Here is a 26,542-nt window from a genome sequence, read left to right on the forward strand (position 1 = left end):
TGGGAATGGCCCTACAGAGTTGATGCAAATCTAGGCGTAGGGGCTAGACTGCTATACCCTCACGTCAACCAGTCATTGGATGTAGACAGCCCCAGGAAGGAAGTATGACTTGAGCAAAAAGCTTTGCTACAAAGCAATTCCAAAGCAGGGGCTCAGTTGTGAAACATCAGAAGGCAACACTCTGGGCACCTGGAAGAACAGATGCCCGAGCCCTTGACGGTGAGAGCTTGGTGGTTCACTACAGCGTCCACTACACCTTCTAAGGTATTTATCATTCCATTGGTTTCTTTAAGCACTTCTTCAAGGTTGCAGCCATTTTATTTTTAAAAAATAAAGTCTCTTCCAGAAATTATCAATCTGCCCTGATCTATGGATTTTGAAGAGGCAGAAAGAAGTGAACCAACTCAAGCTCTGGAGCTCACAGAGGGTAATACTAAAGAAGATAGCATTGTCCCATTTGCTTAAGTTTCATAATGTTATCAGTGTAACTATATTTGTTCAGTCAATCAAGGTGATGAAGAAACGGCAAGAATTTCAGTTTACTTTTTTTTTTTTAAATTAATTTATTTATTTATGGCTGTGTTGGGTCTTCGTTTCTGTGCGAGGGCTTTCTCTAGTTGCGGCAAGTGGGGGCCACGCTTCATCGCGGTGCGCGGGCCTCTCACTATCGCGGCCTCTCTTGCTGCGGAGCACAAGCTCCAGACGCGCAGGCTCAGTAATTGTGGCTCACGGGCCTAGTTGCCCCGCGGCATGTGGGATCCTCCCAGACCAGGGCTCGAACCCGTGTCCCCTGCATTGGCAGGCAGATTCTCAACCACTGCGCCACCAGAGAAGCCCCCCAGTTTACTTTTATTGGTACTCTAGTCCAGACAACTCTTGTGGGACTCCTTCTTTGATATACCACCCGCTGCCCCACACAACATGCAGAGCGAATCACTTCATTACTTATGCATCCATAGTACTTTATTCATACCCTTAGTCCAACTGCACATCGGGTTCTGCACACTGTTTAGATCTGACTCTATCCCGAACCCCCGGAACATGAGCACCTTGAAAGCAGGGAGCTTCATCTTATTCATCTTACTCGCCTTGATATCTAGATGAATGACTGGAACATAGTAATTTTTCAAGCAAGAGTCTGGGCTGAAAAGTAAATGTTAGATTGGTGTTGTGGCAGTGGAAATAGACATGTTAGCTTTTTTTGAAATATATTTTTACCATCAGGAAATTTTGTATTTGGTAGTTCTGTTTCTGGGAGAGAAAATAAACAAAGAGAATCAGGATGCTCCAAAATTCCCTCCAACCTCCTGCAACTCTGCAATACCTATTCCAAAAACATGCCGGTATGCCACGTAGGAATGGTCCAGGGAGTTCCAGGTCCCTACTTAAATAAAACCTTAGTTTACATTCTAAGTTTTCTTGGGATCTTGTCTCTTTCTTTTCATGCTTCATCTCTAATCATTTCCTCCTCTTTACGTAGCCCCTGACACACAGTAAGCAGTCACAAAATGTTTGTTGATTGAATGATTAAAGGATTAAGTGAATGAATATACCATGATCTTCAGTCACCCAGAACTATCTGCAGTTCCCCAAATGTGCTTTGCCCTTTCAAATTGCCATCCTCATGTAAATGTGGTCTGCTTTCACTGCTGTCCTATCTCCTTCTTTCTTGGCTAAATTTGGTAGTTTCAAGGGTTAGGTCAGGTATCAGCTTCTCCTATAAGGAGACCTAACCCTTGACTCAAGCCTGACCTAACTTTTGAAATTTACAGCCTTCCTAAACACACCTCCTCCATAGGATGAGTTAGTAGGACTTTATCTCGTACCAAGTACTCTTGTATAGGAAGGGCTCAGTCTCCTAAATACTAGGAATGCCTGGGGAAGAATCTCAGGGGAGAGTAACCTTAAGATCCACCGTTATTGATGCAAGAATCTGTACAAACCCTGGTAGAGGAAAGGGCTTTGCCTCGGCTGTGGCCTTGGAGCGGGCTCTCAGGTCAGAGACTTTTCTCCACTCTACCCGTTTGCTGAAGGTAACCCTTTGGTGCAAGGGGATTTAAAGAGCTGTTCTTCTGCTGGGGTTGTTTTGGTGTGAAGCAATCTTGACTGGATAAACAGTGGGTCAAATGAGAACGTCCTTCCTCAGAGAAACCCGGTTACCTAAGCAGTGGTAAGAAACAGAGGCTCCCTCTAGAGTTCCCTCATAAGAGTTCCACCCTCCCAGCCTGGCAGCTTAGTGATTCTGCAGCCTCTTCTGATGTAATTTAGCTCTGGCAGCTCACAGGGCATTCCCTGACCTTAAAGTGTGTGTGCTCCCAAAATCAATCCTAGCCCAGAGGGAGCAGAACATCCCTCCCCACCAGCAGATCACGCTTATCAGGAGGCACCTGATGATTTCTGAACAGAATAGCAGAGTCTATAGAGGGAAGATGGTATGTCAGGGAGGGATGGTCCAGGGCTGTGGTTAGGAAACTGAAGTTCTTTTTAATCCTGGCATAGTAGGTTTTGAGCATTGTACCTCTGAATAATTTCCAGGAGGTGCCATTGGGCACAGTTCAAACTTTCAGGACAGACTCAGCAGTTACATAATATACCCTCCATTTTCCTCCTATCCCTCTTATTTCTCTTTTTACCTACCTTCAATCTCTTTCTATTCCTCTCTGTTCTCCCTGAATTATGCCCCACTGTGGAGGCTTGCTTAGCAGAAAAACACAAACATTAAAAAAAAAAAAAAATCCTGTTAGGAAACTTTAATGTACATTCAATTGATCTAAAGGACGGCACTCTACTGCAAGTCCAGGCATCACTTCTCATCTTGGCTATACTTGGGGAACTTTATACTTGTGGATACTATCAAAACAACACTGAGGGGCTTCCCTGGTGGCGCAGCGGTTAAGAATCTGCCTGCCAGTGCAGGGGACACGGGTTCGAGCCCTGGTCCGGGAAGATCCCACATGCCACGGAGCAACTGGGCCCGTGCACCACAACTACTGAGCCTGCGCTCTAGAGCCCACGAGCCACAACTACTGAGCCCATGTGCCTAGAGCCCATGCTCTGCAACAAGAGAAGCCACTGCAATGAGAAGCCCACGCACCACAACGAAGAGTAGCCCCTGCTCGCGGCAAGTAGAGAAAGCCCGCGGGCAGCAACGAAGACCATTTGTAGAAATGAATTCCCACAAAGAAACGGAAAGTAGTGAAACAAGTCAAGTGTTTATTAGGAGGAAAAAGAGTACTTGTGAATAGGCACACATGGTTGAACTCAGAGAGTCGCACCCTCGTGGTAGTTTGACTCACTTATATGGGGCATGTCTTCCAGGTTTCCTTTGGCCAGTCATCTTGCTTTGCCTGGTTCTGAGTCTGTATTTGGTTTAACTCAAGGTCCTCCCATGTATGCGTGCATCTCTTAGCCAAGATGGATTCTAGCCAAGAGGCCTATGGGTAGGTTGACATCACTCCCTTTTTGACCTCCAAGGAGCCTTTCTGCACATGTATAGTCAGGAAGGTCTCCTTGACCTTGAGAATGAGAAATATGTGGTCTCTATCTTTTATCTGGGCGGGGCTCACCTCTCCTATTATCCTCCTGCTGTGATCTTCATCTCGGATTATCTGTCCACAGGGGACAAACTCCAACTGCTCAGCCGGGGGCCCATCTATCTCCGGCCTCATTGTCACTTCTCTTTCAACTTATTTTTCTTTCGTTAAGATGTTCTATAAGCCTGATTTCTAACCACCCTTTTGAGTTACTCATCACTGAGTTCTCCTGTGTGTATGTGAAAGAATCTTAAATTGGGCACACCCCCCTGCCATGGCTGTTCCTTCAGCTGAGTGCTGCACACCAAGGGCTCTGTCTGTGAGAGGAATCCCGTGCTTGGTGTCCTCATGACATGGAGTTTTGCATGCAGATCGATTTAAAATGTACCTCTTGTTTACATAATTTGCATAATTTAAAAACATAATGTTGCCAAACTTTGGAAATGTTAATGTTCAAACTGAAAATCTCCACTACCTGTAACTTTCCCTCTGGATCAGTATGTGGTTTATAATCCCAGCCAGTGGTTTGATCTGTTCCAGTGTAATTTCCATGAGCTCTGCTTCAACTGGAGAACTAGTCTTTGTGAATTTTTTGTACATAAGTGTCTGTCACAAATATTTTAGCAAACACTTTCTATTTCTCTGGCTTGTGCATATCTTGGCTGGCATTACAGAAAAATAGTGCAAACATTATTCCCTTACTGGGAAACTTTTTAATTTTTCTCTCGTTCATCTATCTTTTGTCAGTCTTTTTCAGGGCCCAGCCAATGAACCTAAGGTGGGTAGAGGGAAAAAATAATTTTCTTCCTCTCCTACAATTGCAAAACTTTTTTTAGAACTCTTAACCAGTTCTTCAGTTCTGAAGTTTCCTCTCTGTCCCTTTTTTGGAGCATCTTAGTTTGTGAAATCTTTTTCATGAAGAGTCAAGGATTTTTACTCTTTTTCTCCCCAGCAATTACCTTGCTTCTGTGAATTTTTTCAGATTTCAATTTACTGATCTTTCACAAGACTGACACGTATTGTGGAACACCAGTTCATGTGCCCGATGCAGAGTAAGGCCAAACAATCTGCAACGTCGGAGTTTGGAACAGAGAAAGGTTTACTGCAAGGTCAAGCAGGGAGAACAGGTAGCTCATGCTCAAAAAACCAGAACTCCCCAATGGTTTCCAGGAAAAAGTTTTTATAGGCAAAATTTAGGGTGAGGGCTGCAGGGTGTGCAACTTTCTTCTGATTGGTTGGTGGTGAGATAACAGGGAGGTGTTCCAAGACTCAGCCAGAAGTTTCCATCCTCCACGTGGATGGGGGCCTTAGTTCCTGCAGAAGAACTCAAAGATATTGTTATGTGTATCCCTTGAGGAGGAGCCAGGACCCTGCTTTGATGGCTGCACTATTGTTTCTTGATTGTTCCTCCTTTGTTTCTGCATTCCCTCATTTCCCCCATTAGTAACTGTTTGAATCAGCCTTTTGGAACCCAGGGAAGGTCTAGGAAGCTGAAGAAACCTTTTCCTACAAACAAGAAACAGGGGACATGGAAGGATTTGTACCCAGGAGGACCCCACAGGGTCCTGTTCTGTTTCATAAGTCTTGCACACCAGTTATTATGTGCTAAAACTGATGCTTTATTCTGAATCAAACTCTCAAGCACAAGGCTGCTGTGTACCTCCAAGTTCTCTTTAAGCACAAACTTGGACGTGCAGACCCTTGAAGCGGACAGAGATCTGCTGGTGAGACCTAATGCCACTGAGCTCAGCAGCCCTACTGCACGGACAGATTTCCTGTGCTCGGCTGGAGGGCGACGCAGCCCAGGAAGGGTCAGGGCACAGCTTCACTGCTGCCTGAGTCCTGGGCTTCATCTGTGCTGCGATAAAGAGCATCCTTTCAATGTAACCTGGTGTCACATGTGATGAAAACTAACATCTACTGAGAGCTTACCCTGTGCTAGGCTCTGTTCCAGTTCCCAAGCATGTATCAATTAATGTAACTATCAAAGTCCCATTATTTGAGATAGGAACCGTTATCACCCCTGGATTACAGGTGAGGAAACTAAGGAACACAGAGAGACTTGGTTGTTGGCCAGTAGCAGAGATAATACGAGCCTAGGAAGTCCAGCTCCAGAGGCCCCCATACTGTACCGTCTTCGTCAAGGTGCTTAGTAAATATTTGTTGGATCAGCAAATACCTCTCCTTGTCCAGAAGTTTAGTGTGGTTTTTTTTTTTTTTTTAAATTTATTTATTTATTTATTTATTTTTGGCTGTGTTGGGTCTTCGTTTCTGTGTGAGGGCTTTCTCTAGTTGCGGCGAGCGGGGGCCACTCTTCACTGCGGTGTGCGGGCCTCTTTCTACTGCGGCCTCTCTTGTTGCGGAGCACAGGCTCCAGACGCGCAGGCTCAGTAGTTGTGGCTCACGGGCCCAGTTGCTCAGTGGCATGTGGGATCCTCCCAGACCAGGGCTCGAACCCGTGTCCCCTGCATTGGCAGGCGGATTCTCAACCACTGCACCACCAGGGAAGCCCTAGTGTTTTATTTTAGTAATAAAATTTGATAGTACTTTTTCTTTATAGAATATTGGCCTTGGTGTCGTGCTAAGTGAGACAATTTAAATCCCTAAACAGATTAATTCCTCAGGTTATTTGTTTCAACTTTCAGATTTTCAAAACATAACATTTCTTCATAGCAACATGGCCATCACTTAATACTTTCTCAATGATGTAGCCAAGCATTATTATACACATCAGAAAACAAGTTCATTAAATTGTTAATTGACCAATGTAAGCATAAGAGTTTTATCACATAAAACATGGCTGTGACATTTCTAATAAAGTCCATCTAAAATCAACACTGCCGAAGTTAGAAACAATGATCTACTGCATTTACTTTCATTTCCTTACTCTGCCTGAGCCAGACCATTGTGGTACATCACCTGGGGCTCATGTTTTGAGAATGGCATGCTACAGGTAATTAACAGAAAAGCCTGGTAGCATCTAACATCTGTCTGAAAGCCTGTTGATTGATGAACAATGGGTATAAAAGACCTAGCATCTTGTGAAGAATTGTTTATCATGTTTGCAATTATCGGTCATTTTCAAAGGACCCTCAAACAAAAGGATCAATCATTCATCTATTGTGCATTCTTCATGAAGCTGGCTGGCCAGAAGTTTACATCCACTGTTTAACCCACAATGATATTTTTCCCCGTCCTTTTTATATTTTCTGTCATCCTCCCTGTAGATTTTTTTTTTCTGTCGCACAGTGCGGCATGTGGGATCTTAGTTCTCTAACCAGGGATGGAACCCTTACCCCCTTCAGTGGAAGCACGGAGTTAACATCTTTATTGGAGTATAATTGCTTTACGATGGTGTGTTAGTTGCTGCTGTATAGCAAAGTGAATCAGCTATATGTATACATATATCCGCATATCCCCTCCCTCTTGCTTCTCCCTCCCACCCTCCCTATCCCACCCCTCTAGGTGGTCACAAAGCACCGAGGTGATCTCCCTGTGCTATGCAGCTGCTTCCCACTAGCTATCTATTTTACATTTGGTAGTGTATATATGTCCATGCCACTCTCTCACTTCATCCCAGCTTACCCTTCCCCCTCCCCATGTCTGCAAGTCCATTCTCTGCGTCTGCATCTTTCTTCCTGTACTGCCCCTAGGCTCTTCAGAACCACTATTTTTTTTTTTTTAGATTCCATATATATGTGTTAGCATACGGTATTTGTTTTTCTCTTTCTGACTTACTTCACTCTGTATGACAGACTCTAGGTCTATCCACCTCACTACAAATAACTCAATTTCATTTCTTTATATGGCTGAGTAATATTCCATTGTATATATGTGCCACATTTTCTTTATCCATTCATCTGTCGATGGACATTTAGGTTGCTTCCATGTCCTGGCTATTGCAAATAGAACTGCAGTGAACATTGTGGTACCTGACTCTTTTTGAATGATGGTTTTCTCAGGGTATATGCCCAGTAGTGGGATTGCTGGGTCATATGGTAGTTCTATTTTTATCTTTTTAAGGAACCTCCATACTGTTCTCCATAGTGGCTGTATCAGTTTACAACCCCACCAACAGTTCAAGAGGGTTCCCTTTTCTCCACACCCTCTCCAGCATTTATTGTTTGTAGATTTTTTGATATGGCCATTCTGACCGGTGGAAGCATGGAGTCTTAACCACTGGACAGCCCAGGGAGGTCCCCTCCCTGTAGATATTTTTAGACAATTATGATAATTATTTTAATTTGTAGCCAACTTTTTAGAGCCAAATATACCCACTGAAGATTTTCATAGAGGTACCAGGAAGATTCTATGATCATGAAGCACCCCAAATATTAATTACTACCCCAATAGTGTATTCATTTTCTAGGGCTGCTATAACAAAGTGTCACAAACTGGGCGGCTTAAAACAACAGAAATGTATTCTGTCATTGTTCTGGAAACTAGAAGTCTGATATCAGATGCCAGCAGAGCCACGCTCCCTCTGAAACCTGTAGGGAAGGCTCTTCCTTACCTCTTACTAATTTCAGGCTATGGCCTTCAAAGATTGACATGCCTCGGCTTACAACTGCATCACTTCAAGCTCTGCCTCTGTCATTACGTGGTGTTCTCCCTGTGTGTTTGCATTCAAATTTCTCTCTTCTTAAGGGTATTGGATTAGGGCCCATGCTAATGACCCTGTCTTATGTTGATTTTATCTGTAAAGATCCTATTTCCAAATAAGATTACATTCACACAGACTGGGAGTTAGGATTTCATCATATCTTTATGGGGAACACAATTCAGCCCGTAACAGGATACGTGCAAACACACCTCAGAGACAGACTGCTTTCAAGGCTGGGATTTGCAAAAGGAGGAGCTTTTCTGTAGCCTTATTGACAGTATCTGCATACTTAAAGAAAATCATGTGCATAGAGGGAAGTGGTTAGTAATGAAAGCATAGAAATATCTAAAGTTAGAGAGCTGAAGACAGGTGGGTGAATCCCGCACTGTTCATGTAGGGTTGCTCTTCCAAGGTGGAGGAGGGTGATTTGCTCCTATGGTTACTGCCCTCTGTATATGAAATATATATCATATATATGACTCACTCCCCTTGCTTTGATTCTGTGCTCACCTAACAATCTTCCAACTTAATTTGACATCAACAGGAATTCCTCCCCTAGGGAAAGAGCAGAGGACAACACTGCAGTTGTTAGTTAACACATTTGAGTTGGGGCTTATGCATCAGTATTTTTGAGTCAAATAAGTGGGGCTCCATCCTAAGAGGCTGGTCAGGTATGAAGGTCCTGGGCCTGTAAAATCAGGAACCCTGAGACATGGCAGCAGACAAGGGCTGCTCCCAAGGAACTGGGTGAGTTGAATCAAGCTTCACTCAGCAATGACCCTTTTTTGCTGCCTGTCCCTTCAAGTTAAATTACATATGTTCAGAATCAATCAGAGGATTAGCAGCTTAAACCTGAAAGCTCATACTCCAGAAGTGATCTGAATACATGTTTTTATTAACCTTGCCTCCTATCAGAGAGCTGGCCATGGTTCCTTTGGTCTTGTCAGATTGGGTAAGTCCCAGATCTTTTGTAATCAGGGTTATCGTTCCCAGGTTTATGGTCAAATTCCTCACCATCAGCCCAGAGTTCTGCGAATCTGGTGAAGCTCTAAGGGTGATGGAGAAATTGGAGAGTGTTCCTTTAAGGCACGGATCAAGGAGGGGAGCCAGGGTGTCCGTTGTAGACGCAGCCCCAGGCTGCAGTCTGGGGCCCAATTAGCAGTGAGCTAAGCAGGGTTTTTGTTTAGCTTAGCAACCGCCTGCGCGGTCCCGGGGGCCCGTCGGGGTATCTGCGGCGGGCGGAGGCCCGGACCTCTTTTCTCAGCTCGCGGTGGCGCTGGCAGCTGCAGAAGTCGCCTCCGTGGGCTCCCGGACCCCTGGCCCTCGGGGTCTCGCAGCACTAGGGCAGAGAAGGGACTGCTCCCCGCGTCGGGGCAGGTCCGGCCGAGCGGGGCCGAGCGCCTGGGGGGGGGGATCCTCCGCGTGGGGAGAGCACCAGAGGCTCCCGGGGTGCGCGGCTTGAGGGGACCCCACGACCCCCGTCCCCACCCCGGGCCGCCTCGTCCCGATCCCTGCGGGCGGCGGTGGATGGAGCCCCGCAGCCCGGCTCCCCGCGGACTTGAGGTTCGGCCAGCAGCCAGGACAGCACTTCCAAGGCCAGGACATGAAGGTCGCTGTGTTGGACCTTGGGTCTCTCTTTGCCAAAATCTTCAAGACCTCGACGGCGCCCGCGGCGATTCCCCCGCCGGTCGCCTCCTCCAGCCACTCGCGAGGCGCAGCCACCGCAGGGCCGGCGGGCATCGGGGCGGGCACCCGGCTTGGCACGGCCCCGACCTTGACCCTCTTTCCAGCCCTGGCGCCCGACTCCCGCTCCGGCTCGCGGGGGGCGCCAGCCCTGCAGCAGCCGACACCCGCCCCGCTCCATCCTCTGCTCGCCGCCTCCCACCCCCGGGTCTCGGTCGCGAGCCGCACGGCAGAAGCGGGAGGGACCCCCCGCTGGCTGCCCAGTAGCCCGAGAGCAGCCAAAGTCCGGTCCTCGCCCCCGCCCCTGCCCTCGGCCCCCTCCAGCGGCGTCTGCGGCGCAGCCGGCTCCCCCGCCCCCCCCGGTGGCCGTGGCGCGGCCGCCCCCGGGCCCTGGCGGGGTCTGGGCGGCGCTGCCGTCCATCGGGGGCTCCGCGGGCAGCGGCAGTGTGACCGCGAGCCCACCGAACCCTCGCCCGCCCGGCCCCGGGGAGCGGGAGCCCGGCACTCGGGTACCCCCCGGGCCTGGCCCCAAGACCCTGTTCTTCACCCTGCCGGACCTCGGCGAGGAGTGGGCCTCGGACAGCGACTCGGAGGACGGCCGAGAAGCGTGAGTAGCGGCTGGGGCCAGGCAGGTCCTTCTTGGGTTGGGACCCCTGCGTCTCCGCCTGTCACACCCACCTTGCCAGGCGCCCCTTACAAAACTGCACTATTTGCAGTAACTTCCACTAAGTGCCCTGGGTACGTCCCTGCCCTTTTCTTGGATCCTTATTCCTCGGCTTTCTTTTCTTTTCAAACACAGGCTGTGACAGGCTTTTGATCAACTTTCTCGGAGGTAGTCCTCTGCTGTTCACTAGCAGAGAGGGAGGGAAGACGAAGCAGGACTTGAAGGAGAGGAGGACAAAATTTTCTTTTCCAGCTGAAGCTTTGACTTAGGTCATTTGATAGTCAGGTTTCCTTAAGGACTTAGAAAGGAGCCTTTCTCTAATGCAGGATACGGCGGATGTGCAGGGTACCGGATACCTACACTGGCAGCTATAATTTTAAGAAATGGTGAGACACAGGGCGCCTCCCTCCTTTTCAAGGATCAGCCCCAATTCTCATCCTAAGTGGGATTTTTTTTGTGTGAGTCATCGAGTTGATTTACATATGTATAACATCATCTGACACAAATGGATTTGTATCATATAGCCTGGAGCTCCTGTGTTATTGCCATGGGGCCCTGAGGTACTCCGGAAACGCTGACTGACTTCGTGGGAGCCATCTCAGTGGGAATTAGGGGACACTTCCCTCAACACACAGACACACACACACACACACACACACACTCACACACTACCCTTTCACCACCAGGAGCAGTGATGAAAACATTCCTCTTGTAAAATGTGGATTTTAGAACAAAGGCAAATTTTATTTTTTTAATGAGAAGATATAACTCCTCTTAAGTGGGTATAAAAATGTTCAGCCTTCTTGAATTTCACAAAAGGATAGTGAAATGGTCAAAGGCAAACCAGAAAGTCCCGTTCATGGATGCAGATTTCTGTATTGTAATCTAGCAAAGGAAGAATGGTCAGGCCTGTTAGCAGAGAAGCTCTCTTCTCCCCCCAAAAATGGACAGGAAAACTTTTGCATTAAGACTGATTCTAACTCAATCAAAATTTAAATAACTATTTTCACAAAACTGTGTGCCATTCATCTCAGTGCTAAAATAAGTTAAAGACTAAGTCGTTCCTTTTCATTTAAAATATTATATTATGAAATAGATGAATCAACTGATTTTTTTTTCCGCTAAGGAAAATCAGTTGCATTTGGATAAGTGGCTAGAATCCATATGTCTAAGGAATTAGGCCTTTGTTATTGGCTACTGGTCCTTAACATTTATGCAATTAATGTTTTATGAGCAAACAGATATACGCACTGACCTTAAACTCTAGTCTTAGTGTTTTTTTCCAACAGGCACTGAAACATTCAGCATGGCCAGTGGAAAGCACTGGTGTTGGTTTCCTTTCTTGAACATCTTAAACCATGTCTGCCTTGTCCAAAAATGCTTAATGGATACTTTTTGAATAACACCGTATTTGGCACTATTTACAGTATGCTAATCTACATTAGCAAAGATATCCAATTGTACTGAAAGGGCAGACATTGAATTTTACACAATTACTTTGAGGAATAATAGGTACAGATATGTGTGTTCAAGGATCTTCCTAATTATGTGCCTTTGTTCTCTCCATGGGACATCCGACAGCCCTTCAAGTACGTTAGCTTTTTTTTGTTTTTTTTTTTACATATGCAAATAGTCATGTTCCCTTCCTTCCATACCTCATTTCTTTTTTTAATCATGAAGTTTACAAACGGACAAGGGAAAAGAAGAAAGAAAGGAATTTTTCCTTCAGTCTTACAGACCTTTTGCATCTTGAAGTATATTTTTTTCACTCCCGGATTTCTGGGGTGGCTACTTATAACACTGAATAAACAAACATGCTTCAGCCCTGGATTTAAATTTTACAGCTGCTACCTGATCTGTCAGTTTGCAGTTAGCTGTTGCTAGTTATTAGCCTGCCTGATTAATAACAAAATCGTGTACTTGGTTTTCTCAAGCCCAGGGACGCAGAGAGTGGAAGATGGTTACAGTAAGAATAAGAGACGGAGGGGGAAAAAGCATAGCTAGAGAGAATGGGGATACATGTAAAACAAGTGCAAGCAAATCTTGAGAAACATGAATCTAATTTGAAGACCACCACACTCATTTACAAAGAAAAGTCCTCATTCACAGTTTATATTTTTTGGAAGAAAACCCATGTATTTTACCTTTGACCTGATTCTGTCCTTGGCCTTTGTTAAAACTAAAAGTAGTGAAATTAATTTGAGTGGGGACATATGCAAACTTTCAATTCAGAGCCTTTTCCTTTTTCACTAAGGTGCTATGTAATAGCATGAGTTTTGATCTCTGATTCATGGATTAAATACATGACTGGCCCACAGAAGAGGGGTTCGCCCTTTTCAGTCCACAAGACATACTGGTGGCCACATTTGAACCAGAGGCAGAGATCCTGAGTGGCCTTATTTACCTCACTCTTCTGCACCCCCAGATGTGTGATTCAGCACTTTCATCCTCATCTTCACCTCCCTGTGTCTTTCACATATAACGTTGTCCCTCATTCACACTGGTTTCTGGTCTCCCCAGCCCTCTTTCCTACCTCCTTTTGCATTTCCGGTTTGAACTACACAGTTATCACCTTGTAAAAGGACTTTTCGTTTGTTCTGCAAATAGAAGAATTTCTAACAGTAGATAAGGAAGATAGATGGAGAATTGCTGTGTATGAAGGTTGGTAGAGTTAAACTTCACATGGTCAGGAAGTATTTCTATCTTTTTAAAATTATCGCGGATAACAGAGAGTCATTGCCCTTTTGAGTGACTGAGTTTTCTTGTTAAAGTCATGTAAATGTGGAAATATCATAGTTGGTGCCTGAAGGACTTGTTAACTTGACTGCCAATAAAATGAATGCAGGGACTTCTCTGAGGCAGCCCAGAGTTGGAGTGATACTTAAGGACCCAGGCAGGAATCCAGTGAGTTGGATTCCTATCTCAAACCACTTGCTAGCTGTGTAATTCTGGGCAAGCTCTTCAGTTTTCCAAACTGTAGATTTTCCACCTTGACAAAATGGAGATAATAATACTTTCCTCATAGGGATGTTCCAAAAATTCACTGAAATAATATTTTAAGTGCCTAACACATGGAGAAGTGTTTAAAAAATAGTATCTGATTATTCTCTGCTTCTTGGCACAGGAATGAAAATAGAAAACATGTTTCATTGAAGAATACATTGCAGGAGAAAAAGAGAGCGACAGAAAAAATGCATTGATATTTATTGTACAACTGTAATAAATGGCATCTTTTAGTGAAAGTATTTGGGAGAACAAATTGCAGTACACTCTAATCTTTCATCATTTTCCCTGTAAAATTTACAGAAGATAAAGGTTACTTTAATTAGTATTACCACTCATTGCTGTACAATACCTAGAAGAAAATGTATTTGCCACCCTGGGATCAAACTTCTTTACTTTTCGAGACACTGCAGCATAACCAGTAGCATCACAAATCAAATCGTACGTAGCCAGTACCTCGTACAGCACTTGCGCATTCCTACCCAGTGATCGTATTATATATATGCGCAGCATATCTTTTTTCAAATGATAAACTCTTTGTCCTGTGACACAACACACACCCACAAAAGGCATTTAATAAATACTTATTAAAAGAATAAATGAGAATATTTTCATCACAAAATCCACTTTCATGGGTTCCTAACCTTATAAAACTCAAGAGGAAATTTAAATGTCCTTCTTTAAGAAATTGTCTTGGGCCTTTCTGTTTTCATTGTCTTGGAGTTTTCCCAGAGTTAGTAATGCTTTTTGCTGGGCGTTTGCATTTCCACAGGGATGAATGGTGAGCTCAGTAGACAATTGTCATATGACTGTTACTTTCTATTACAGTCATATGACCATCAATTTCGTTAAAAGTAATGAACTTGACTTGGTCGTTCATGTCTAGCATTTGCTTAAACCCAAGAAAAGAATTTTGTTCTTAATGTCTTATACAGTAGGTTTTTAAGCTTTAAATTATCTTCTTTACTTTGTTATTATATTTGAAGTCTCAAAAATTGAATTTGAGTTATTATGTTCTCCTGTGTATTTAAAAAACACATTCTGAATTTTTTCTAATGTGATAGGTAACGTGTGTACTTGATATGTTAGCAGTTACCAGTTAGTTACCTGTTATCAATCCATGATAAGTACAGAAAGTGAGGATAAATCTTTAGAAAAGTTTATAGCAATTGACAGAGTAACTTTATGTCTGTTGACTGGTAACAAAAGTTTTGGATTTGTATTTTGTGTATCTTTTTTTCCATTTTACTTTCTAGTAATTTATTTTCATTACACTTAAAAAATTATAACATCCACAATGAATAGGAAAAAAATTTTTAATGGTCAGACTACACATTAGTTTGAGAAGCACTGAAGCAGACTTTATTTAGACACCTTTAGACCACAATGAGCAAATTTCAGGACACCAAGAGAGAAAAAAACAGCCAAATGATTATACTACCATTTTACTCTTCCTAAAGTAGAGGGCTAAGCAATATCTGAACAGTATCCTCTGATTAAAGATGAAATTCTTTAAATTGTTCAAATGATAGAGTTGAGAATATGCTCTAGTCACAATGTCTTTGGGAGCTATGGCTGTGAAGTTACAACCGGTGGCCAAGAATCCACTGCTCAGAAGGAGGGCGTTTCTCACACTTACTGCTTTTTTTTCTCTTTTTGAAGCTGTATGCCAATGGCTACATCCCATCGGAGGTCTCCTAACTCATTCAAAACCCTTGATGGCAATTTCTCTCACAAAGCAAAACTTGCAAACACAGATAATTTCCCCCCAAAAAGGAACTTTTAACAGGAAATTTACAGACATGACATAATCTCTTCTCTTGTTGCCAATGTATAGTCTCTCTGGAAGAGTTCCTGACTTATGGCTAATAGATGATCACGTGTATTAATCCCTCCTGAATCGCATAGGAAGGAATCATGTCATGACGAAGGCAGTGACCCTATGCCCTATCAGGATATTTTTCCATATTTTAAGTTTAATTTCCATTTGGAGCTTACGTTCTGCTACTGGTGGAAACGAAAACCCAGTTATCTGGGATTGCTCTCATCTTTATCTTAGGCTTGCGCCCCATTCTGGGGGCTTACACGAGACCAGGACATTCAGTGGCGGGGAAGGAACCCACTTGTTCTTTGATAACATCTGTTCTTGCTGAATCCGCTGAAGTATCCATAATCTCGTCTTGTCCTTCTTTAGAACCCAGGTCTCATGCCTTTATCCACAAAGGCCCTTCAAGTTAGGGGTCTCCCTCCCTTACTTCTGTGGTACTTAACGGGAGCCCCTGGGGGCGGCCCGCCGCTCTCATACCAACATTCTCAGTCACGGGACTCCCGGGGGAATGCCCACCCACACCGCATCGCCTTTCTTTTCTCTGGGATTTCACCACCTCACCTAAGTTCTGTGGAAGCATCAGGACCCTCTGATCCCTCACCTCCACTGCATCTGAGGTCTGAGCTTTGCGCCTCTGAATCACAGTTGCCTAAAGGACATCCTCTAGGAACTCCCTGGTGCTGAAAGCCTGATTCAGGGCTCCACCAGCCTGTGGGAATAAGAAAAGACACTCCTTTTATTATTTGGCTATGGTGTAAATCAAGTGAAGGGCTGGCTAGATTTCTGCCCTCTGTCGACTTCCTGGCTGGGTGCCTTCCATAGGGAACGGTGTCCCTGGTGGACTATTTTGCTTTGTAGTGGACCCTCAAGCCATAATCCCCATTCCCTAACCTCCCTGAGATTCCCTCTCTCAGAAATATAGAAAATCTGAGCCTACGAAATCTCCCCATTCCAGGGAATCTGTTTTCCTTCTGAGGGTTAGGAAGAATCTCCCTGACCTATCTATTTCCTCCTAAATCCTTTTCTATGTTAAAAATTAAAAATCCATACCAATCTTGTAAGCTTAGGCTTAAAAAAAAAAAATAGCAGCAACAATAGCATAAACATAAAGGAAAAAAACCCTACTGCATTCTCTGCTTTCTGAAACAATAAGCAAAAAAGCCTTGGATCACTCAATGTAGGAAGGGACAAAGGAAAATGAAAGAACACTAGGGAAAAAAATATCAGCTAACATTTCAAAATTCTCTATCACATATCCTTCATGCACAGAGAACACTTTTTTTCTCCTTACCAGTGCAGTGTAGTTATTTGTTTAATTCAACAGCAGCCAAATCACACACCTCTTTGGATATGAATAATTTTGCAATCCATAAGCAAGAATTTTGCTTTGTAACAAAATATTACATGAACATTTTATGGTCCTAGGAATACTAGGTATTATATACATATTAAATAGAGCATGATTCATTAAATACTATGTGCTATTCATTAAATAAATGAATGAATACTATTCATTAAATATGTATTGAAAAAATTCAAAACATGTCCCTTAATTTTTTTAATTTATTTGATCAAAGTACAGTTCATTTACAATGTTGTATTAATTTCTGCTGCACAGCAAAGTGATTCATTTATACATTTATACATACATTCTTTTTCATGTTCTTTTCTATCACGGCTTATCACAGGATATTGAATATAGTTTCCTGTGCTATACAATAGGACCTTGCTGTTTATCCATTCTATATATAATAGTTAATCCCAAACTTAGAAATAGTCAATGAAGACACGTTTCATAAAGCACAGAAACTAAAGAAAGCCTTTGACATGATTAAATATCCAGTTGTGAACTTGGGAAAGAAGCAGATGGTCTTTGGTAGTGACAAGAAAAACAGTGAAGCTAAGACTTTCCCTACTGTTACTTAATAAACAGATGATTAAGCCTAAGTTGAACTCAAAATGTTCTTCTCATATGCATATATACATATATATTCTTCTTAGGATCACTGTCTTCTTAAATTTATTATAGTGCCAGTAATGAGGATGAGGACAAATCCCGTCTGGGAGCTCACAATTTACATCAGGCTTTTAAAGCTAATAATTATATTTCAGAGAATGTCACAGATGCATAGAAAGTTGAAATAAGGATTTATTCAAAAATGCAACATTTCATTCAAATTCCTAACACTGGACAGTGAAGTCTTAAAAACCGTTCATGTATATGCAAAACTCTTCCTAATCCAGTTAAATTAAGAGTCTACATTGAATAAAATGAATCCCTCCCTCTAAAAAACTAGTAATTTCATTCTAAATTAATGCATAAGAAGTAAATCCTAGGGAACTTTAATTTTATAGTATATGAAGTCTATTTTAAAGAAACGGGTGATGTATTCTCAAGAAAAAGTCTTGGTTTTACTTACTAGTTTAACATTTTTAATAAGTGTTTCACTGATTGATGTGAACATTGCTCAAATATGTATTATTCTACAAAGCCAAGGTTCTCAGCATTTGAAATAACGACTAGTATTTCCATGTCTACCAGGTACCAAATGCTGTGTGCATGTTCTATAGTCATTGCCATGAATCCCCAAAACAAACATACAAGGTAGGAATTTTATTTCCATTTTATTTACATATGAAGAAACTGAGGTTCAGAAAGGAGAAGTGGTCCAATTCATGTGGTTATGGTTAATACGTGGAAAAATGTAAGATTCAAATCCAGGCAGTCAATTTTTACCATCCGTGCATATGTGTAACCAAGTGTTTTTAAGACGATAATAAGGGTTAAAGTCTACTTTTACGGTAATTGGTAGTATTTTTCCTGGAACAAACTGACTCTAAGAAATTATACTCTTTTCAATAAAAATAAGTATGAAAAATAAAAATCATGTTAATAAGTAATCTAAAAGTATCTTCCTCAAAATATTATTTCTAGTAGTACTGATCAGGAGACCAAAATTAAAGCATATTTTTGTCCATTTTGAAGTACAGATAACAAAGGACTTTTATCATAAAGCTATGACATCTTTAAAATAAAGCATTAGTTTTGTCATCTCCTAGTTTATTATATATGTGTTTCTTATAAATCATTTTGTGTATATTTAATAGTAAATCAAATACTTTATTCATACAAGTAAGGCAGATAATTAGCAAGCATTGTCTTACTTGAAAAAAAAACAGAGAAGAAGCAATTAGATATGGTCCTTGTTAGAGGAAAGGGTATACATATACATTAGCATTTTCTTAATTAGACGTTTCACTTAAGGGTTTGGAAGAAGCCTTATAATTAAATATTGAGGGTAAGGATATGGAATGTAGATGAAAGGGATAGTCTTGGTAATGCTCTATTTTTAAAAATGCTAATCACTGATAAACTTAGTCCTAAATTTCTTGGTTCACACTTCACACAACTGAGATTGAGGTGAAGGACCATGATTTTAGGTGATAGGTGAGTAAGAAGAAATTGTGCTCTGTAGGAGATTCATATAGTAGTTTTGTCTTAAAGAGTAACTCAGCTAAATGTTATAAAAAACAAAACAAAACAAAAACAAACAACACAACCCTCTGTGGAACACCTCAGTATGCAATACTTTTTTCCTTCTTATAATGAGGAGAATGTGGTTTTATCTTTGTTTTAGCCAAGGGTTGACCTGTGCTTGATGGAAATGTGTCTTCTTATGTTCCAGAGCTCATGATTTTTGTGAATTCAAGGTCAATATGAAATTCAGTTTAGGATTGGAATGCTTATCTTTACTATTTAATGTACTTCAGTTCCTCATTTGCTTAATATGGACACTTTGAGTTTAGCATTGTGTGTGTGTGTGTGTGTGTGTGTGTGTTTGTACTCCAAATACCCTTCTAAGCCATATACCTGTCCCTGTTGGAAACCTCTGTTTTTACCTCAAGCTGACCATGAAGCAGCATGCAACCCTGTTTTCCCCATAAAGCAATTGTGAATTGTTCTTGCATTAAAAAAGTAGGGGGAAAATTTATATTTTACTGAAGATTCCCTTGGCAGAGGAATGGAGATTTATATCACACATTGTGCAATATTTCGGTACAAAAATTCCCTTCATTCTACTTCCAACAGTGGCAAACTATTAATAGATTGTTTTAGAAAAACCACCACCCGAGTACTAGAAAAGCTGGACAATAAATTAAAAAACCACTCCAGAGCTTTGGTAAACTGGAAATAGAGCAGCCTCACAGGGCCTGAAACCCAGATTTAAATCTTCTTAATTCCTGACGGGATTAAGATGATTTGCGATTGCTGGAGCCCCAAGCCCTGTCTGCTGTAAGAACCAAATTTAATCCCCACTGTATTTAAGATATAAGCAACAACTATATACTGTTCATCAAAGACACAATTTATGTATAAGAATACAGAAATGTTTAATATAAATGTATGGATGAAATGTTTGTACATGCAAATTCTAGAAAAAAAAACTGGGGTAGCTTTAATAATACCAGACCAAGTAGACTTTAAAACAAGAAGAATTAGTGGAGGTAACAAGGGTCATTTTATAAAGATAAAAAGGTCAATTCATTACAAGATATGAAAATTTTAAATTTGTAGGCACCAATAACATAGTTTTAAAAGTATATAAAAATACATCTATTTTTGACAGAGCTGGAGCAGTTAACATCTGCTCCTAAGGTTTCTACTACAGATGCAAGAAAAAGTGTTTCATACTTTCTGTTTGTTTAACTGTGGCAGCCAGATTGAATGAGGAAATAAAGTAATTACCATACATGGGGAGGAGAAAAATATAAAACTCAGAAATGATCTTGTAAGCAGTGAAAAGCCTATTTTACTCCAGAAAAGGTAACTAAAATTTGAGTTTAGAAAAAAATTATCTATTTATGTCTATGGTGACAATTGACAGAACTAAGAGAAGAAATAAGCAAATGCAAAATCATAGTGGAAGATTTTAACATACCTTTCACAACAGTTGATAGAAGATATATAGAAAAAGTTGAACAATACAATAATTACTCGAAAGGATATCAAATTTATTGTAAAGGTACTATATATATAAAGCTTATTATAAAGCTTTATATAAAGCTTTAGTATAAAGTTACTAAATATTATAAAGCTTATTATAAAGCTTTATATAAAGCTTTAGTATAGAGCTACTAAATTTATCTATCTATCTATATATGGTCTTTTCGATAATAGTGCAGAATCAATTGTATATCCTTAAGGAAATAAAAAAACTTGATCACCTGTGTCATACTTCATGCAAAAACAAAAGTTCAAGTGAATTGTAGATCTACATATGAAAGAAAAACCAATGAAACTTCTAAATACTATAAGAAAATATAGGAGATGATCTTCCCGTCTTAGGGTTAGGCAAAGATCTCTTAAGTAGGACTCTCCAAAAAAACGCTAACCAGAAAGAAATTACACCATGTTAAAATTTTAGGAACTTCACTTAATCAAAAAAGACCATTTACTAGGTTTTTAATTACCCCAGGGCAGCTTTGTAAGGCCAGCTGGCCCTGTAATTGTAATTAATTGTTGGATAGGAGGTCCTTCGGAATTTGTTTTTGAGTTGAGCTTAGCTTCTGTCCTTTCACTATTATTTTTGTGAAAGGTTGGAAGACAAAAACCTAAATAGTTACAGATTAAGGCTTAGAAACACACACGTAGTATTTCCACAGCAGAGAACTAGTAATATTAATCATCTGACAAATTATCCTGGTACAATATCATTTTCCAGTTTAGACTGCTTTTTAATAAAGAGCAAAATTTTATAGAACTGTTATCCATTTCAGCAAATTAAGCCATCAATGCTGAAAAAAATTTTATTTCAGAATCAGAAGTTACTGAATTTCATTGACTCTAAGATTCTGTTGATTAAAGCCACACTTTAATTTTCCATTCCACTAAAAAGAAAAATGTTACCTATGTTAAATGTGAAATCTGCCTAAATGTTAAATATGATACAATGCTTTCTCATCAATTAGAATTCTAATTTATTCTTTAGTCTATAGGTGTCAATTACATCCAGTTGATTGGTGGAGATGTTGAGTCCAGCTATGTTCTTACTGATTTTCTGCTTGCCAGAACTGTCCATGTTTGATAGAGGGGTGTTGAAGTCTCCAACTAAAATAGTGGATGCATCTATTTATTACTCCTTGCAGTTTTATCAGTTTTTGCTTCACGTATTTTGACCCTCTGTTGTTAATGCATATACATTAAGAATTGTTGCGTTTTCTTGAAGAACTGACCCCTTTATCATTATGCAATGCCCCTTTTTATCCCTGATAACCTTCCTTGCTCTGAAGGCTGCTCTGTCTGAAATTAATATAGCTACTCCTGCTTTCTTTTGATTAGTGCTAGCATGGTATATCTTTCTCCATCCATTTACTTTAAACCTGTATGTGTCTTTATATTTAAGACAACATATATTTTAATTGGTGCATTTAGACCGTTGACATTCAAAGTGATTATTGATATAGTTGGATTAATAGCTACCATGTTTGTTACTGTTTTGTATTTGTTGATTGATTTGGGATTACAAATAAATTTTAACAGGTATATGAATTCACTATTAAGAAACCCACGACTGGTGAGGATTAACTATATTTTTAATGTTTCAATTACATAAAATGAAATTTAGGATAGTGGTCTAGCAGTTAGTACAAAGTCTTCATTATCAGCTCTACTAATTGAAAGAATAAGTCAAATCAAACATTAGAGAACACTTTTTGGAAAATTTTACTATATTATACTATACTAATTTTACTATATTTAAAATATTACTATATTGATGTTGCAGTTTGGTAAATTGAACGCTTCATAGAATATATTTAGGTAGTTTTCCCTTTGAAAGCCTGATGAGTTCTTTATAAAAAATATTTATAAAACAGTTTTTGAGGGCTTGTTCCTTCTTTCACTTTCTACCAATAAAGTATTATAAAGTAATTGTTTAAAAGTAAGAAAAAATTACTGGCTATTAAAGAATGTTATTGAACCCATTTATCCAATGCATTAGTTTGAAACATAAAATTTATTTTTCTGGTTCAAAGCAGTATAGTATTGGCTATTTCATATGATCTTGTATAAAAATTATTGTCCTGATCGATTTCAGCACTTATTTAGAAATTGTTGGGTTTATGAATAACCAACCTAAGTATTTTATTTTGAGTAACATACTATTTCTATATCTTTTTATAATTTTATATGAGCTGTACACCTCATATATGACTTATTACTGTCTAAGTTTTTTATACTCTTCATATTAAAAGTCTAATAATTTTTCTTTCTGCTATCTCTTTTCAGATACAGCATTTCTCTAAATTTTAAAACTTTTAAATATTCTTTGCTAAATATAGTGAGCCTTGGTTTCTCCATATCATTTGCAGAGGGCTTTGGAGGGGTGTGCCCTGCATAGAAGATTGAAGTATGGTGTTGATTAAGCTTTCTCACCAACAGCTTGAGTTAGAATGTTGGCGGTGCCATGCCATCAACTACTTTGTGACTCAGTTTACCGATCTGCAGAATGGTACTGATAGTATTCCCCGTTCAAAGAATTACTGTGAAACTTAAATGCACTAATTTATATCAAGTGCTTAAAATAGGGCCTGGGATGTGGTTAAGTATTCAAGAAATGTTGGTGAATATTGTTATAGAACGCATTTTCTATATCTATAGGAGATATTCATAGAACATCTTTTAGATAAAAAGAACTTCAACAGAACTCTGCAAATTAGCTCTGAGATGAATCCTAGAAAGGGTAAACTTTTGAAGTCAGGCTAGACAGATCTGGATAAAACTGTTTACCTTTGGTAATTAATGTTTCTCGTCCTTGGTTTTCTTTTCTGTACAAAAAAAATGTAATCACCTTTCAGGGTTGTTGTGAGGTTTGGAAGTAAGGTATGTAGGTCTCTGACCATATTTGCCTGCCAACGTGAAAGCACTCCATCCGTGGAGGATGTTAGTATCGTGACACTTTATGTTGGCTGTGCAGACTAGATATTGTTCACAAAAATAGTGATTTCCGATCTAAACAGGATTCTGCATCTGTACTAGATTGAAAATTCACTAAATCCTAAATCTTGCAAAAACAAAATGGAATTAAAATCCAGCTGGGCATGGTTTTCAAAGTGCTAAAGGAGTGACGTCTAGTGGTTTTCTGGCAGTATTGCACGCAAACATTTCAATTTTAAGGAATCGGGCTCCCATAATTGTGGAGGCGTGGGAAATCGAAAATCTGCAGGGTAGGCCGGCAGGCTGGAGACACAGGGAAGAGTTTCAGTTGCAATTCAAGTCCACAGGCAATCTGCTGGCAGAATTCTTTCTTGGTCTTCAGATCCAGAGGACATGCCCCAAGGAGGAGCTTCCTCATCCTTACTTGGATGTGATTGAGATAATGACTTTTTAGGGGATTCTTGAGGGGCTTGAGTATACCAGGCTTGTGGGAGGAATGTAAATAACGTGTGGCTGGAATGGGATTATGGCAGAGTAAAGATGTCTGCAGACTCTCTGGCCCTCTTCTCACTGAGAAGGGCATTCTATCTTCCAATGCTTTGAATCTGTGACTGCTTTGATAATGGAGAACGGTGGAAATGACAGTATGTCTGCTCAGGGCCAGGCTTTAACAGAACAGACAGTTTCTGCCTTGGTTTCTTGGAACCCGGAGCTACCACATAGGAATTCTGGCCCCCCCACGGGAGCGACTGCTTGGGGGCAGCCTTGAGACTACATGGGAGAAGGGCCCAGCTGCGCCCAGCCTTCCAGCCATCCCCATGCCCCAAAGTGCTAGTATGAGGGTGAAGACCTCTTGGACCCTCCAGCCCAGCCCAGTGGCCAGTTGAATAGCACTGAATAACCCAGGTCAGTGCCACATGGGGCAGAAGAATCACCCAGCCAAGTTTTCCTGGAATCCCTGAAATCTGTGGCTTGTGAGCATAACCCCAGGACTGTTGTTTCACCCACTAAGTTTGGGATGGTTTGTTAAGCAGTAATAGATACCTGGGACATACATGCAGGCCACATCCTAGCTGAGTGACCTCGAACATGTCATTATAAGGTGTCTGCCTTCAGTATTTTCATCAGTAAAATTGGATAATGGTATCTACTTACCATGGGTGTTAAAAAATTAAACAAATTAAACAAAAATAACATATAAAGCAGCTAGCATGTTTGGATCATAATATTATTCTTTACTTTTTTTTTTTTTTCCTGTCATGTCTCCTTTCATATAAATAGTATTAGCAGGTATGTGTTTATTTTAGGTACCATCAGTTTTCCTGATTCACACACAAACACACACACACACACCCTGCATGTATATACATATGTATGTATCATTAATTTCAGAATTTATAACCACTTACCACTTTAAAGCTGAGGATTTGTAAACATGGTGAGGGCCCTAGTATCCTTAGTTCAAGAAATGGATCATTGTTTTGCTGTTGGTAGTTGGCTTCTTATTATCATCTTAGGGTTGTCCATTAAGAGTCAGAGTCAAAATAAATAAACTGGATTTTTCACTATTAAGTGGAATAGGCATGGTTTACCTCTGTAAATGCTGAGCTGGAGGAAGAGGTGGGCTTCTTTGTACCTGTCCAGATTTAGCAGGCCTTAGACCTCAAAGGAGAATAGATGCATGGCAGGCTGGACTGTACTCCAGTGTCCCATTTATTCATTGTAATTATTAAGAATCTCTTACTGGGAAAAGGCACGCAACAGGTAGTGTCTGCCCTTGGACATGTTACTTTGAAAATGTGTATTACTTTAGCCAACTCAGCCGTATTTCTCTCAGTTTCTGAAAATGGTGGCTTGGCCATTTTGCTATCTCACGGCATACAATCTGGTGACTCTAGTCCTGGTATTATTGTATGACTTCAAGATTGAAACAAGCACATATTAATAAACCAAAACACAGGTGTACTCTCCGGTTTGTAGAAAAGTTATTGGACTGTATGAGATAAAGCATCTATTTGAAGATGGGAGAGACAGGACAGCATCGGAAGCAAATCTTCGGTGCCTAAGTAGACCTAGAGTTCCTGTTAAGCAGATTAGCATCTTGCATTTACCAGGCTGAGACTTGAATTTTTTTTAAACCTCCCTCTACCTCCCTGCCCTCCCCCCCACCCCCCGCCACGCCCAACTAGGAATCCTTCGATGGGAGGAGGGGGGTCGGTGAAATTGTCTGTATTGCTCCGGTTCATTCAAATTCTATTTAAAAGGATTAAGGACAGCAAACACCTGTCCGGGCAGCCCCGGGGAAGGGGTGGGAAGGTCAGACCGGTGCGCGCTGGAGGCCCAGAGAGGGCAGTGGGGCCGGCGGGTGCCCAGAGGCCGAGTGGCCCGCGGTCAAAGCTCAGGACACTGGGTTATAAAATGTGGCCCCCGGCAGCGGGAAGGGGTACGGCGTGCTTTTCCGGAGGTCGGGATCCGGGGAGAGCGGGACGCGGACCGAGGGCAGAGGGCGGCGGGTGGGAGCGGGGAGCGCCGCCACGCTCCAGAAGAGGGGACGCCGCGGGGAACCGCCGCCTGGCCCAGCCCGCCCCCGGCGAGGGGCGCGACGGCCAGCGGAGGAGGAGGAGGGAAGGGCGGGGGCCGGGATGCGTCGCCGCGCCGCGCAGCGCCGCGCCGGAATCTGGCGCTTTCGGGGCCGAGGGAGCCGGGGCGGGGGAAGCAGCGCCGGGCGAGCGGAGAACACCGCGCCCATGGACCGCGCAGCCCGGGCCGGGAGAGCCCCTGGCCGCGCCGCTCGAGCCTCGCGGTTCCCGGCGGCGCCGCGGCCGCACCTGCGGGGCTAGCGGGCGGGGGCGCAGGGCTGGGCGGCCGGGGAGCCCGGGCCCCGGGGGCGCGGGGGCGCCGCCTGCAGGGGGCCGGCGCGGGCTGGCAGCGCCCGGCGGCGGCCAGGCCTCGGGGCTCTGGGCCTGGCCCGCGGGACGCGAGCCCAGACCTGGGGCTGATGGTGATTGGGTGAGTCCTGATCTGGGAAGGGCGGGAGGGGGAATGAGTTTGCCTTCGTGTCACCTTTTTGTGCCACGCGCGTGATTTTTTCCTGCTTGCAAAGTCAGAATCCATCTGGTCTGTTTCCCTGCATCCATTCCTGAAATCTCGTGCTGACGCCATCAGGCCCTCCGGAGCCAAGATGCTCACTTGGTCTGACAAGCGTTCGTGGCGTCTGAGATGACTTCTCTTCAGTCCCAAGAGCCGGGACCCTCGGTTGCTTCTAGAATGAGCTTGTATAAGTCAGGGCTTA

The 26,542-nt window shown here is 42.1% G+C and overlaps 1 protein-coding gene and 1 non-coding gene across 2 annotated transcripts in view; both read left to right on the forward strand.

Annotated features, from left to right (window-relative positions):
* Nucleotides 1-9,053: 9,053 nt before the first annotated feature.
* The window catches only part of FAM149A (family with sequence similarity 149 member A), a 38,957-nt gene continuing 21,468 nt past the window's right edge, over nucleotides 9,054-26,542 (forward strand). The window contains 3 exon segments of the mRNA XM_036838948.1: nucleotides 9,054-10,177; nucleotides 10,179-10,426; nucleotides 17,857-17,919. Of these exon segments, the coding sequence (XP_036694843.1) occupies nucleotides 9,740-10,177; nucleotides 10,179-10,426; nucleotides 17,857-17,919 (749 nt within the window). The 5' untranslated portion in view covers nucleotides 9,054-9,739.
* Nucleotides 19,924-20,056, forward strand: LOC118888105. Its single transcript, XR_005018249.1, has one exon. It is a non-coding gene; the product is annotated as a small nucleolar RNA SNORA31 (small nucleolar RNA).

This window comes from Balaenoptera musculus, chromosome 21 (genome assembly GCF_009873245.2).
Source record: "Balaenoptera musculus isolate JJ_BM4_2016_0621 chromosome 21, mBalMus1.pri.v3, whole genome shotgun sequence".
Lineage (NCBI taxonomy): Eukaryota > Metazoa > Chordata > Mammalia > Artiodactyla > Balaenopteridae > Balaenoptera > Balaenoptera musculus.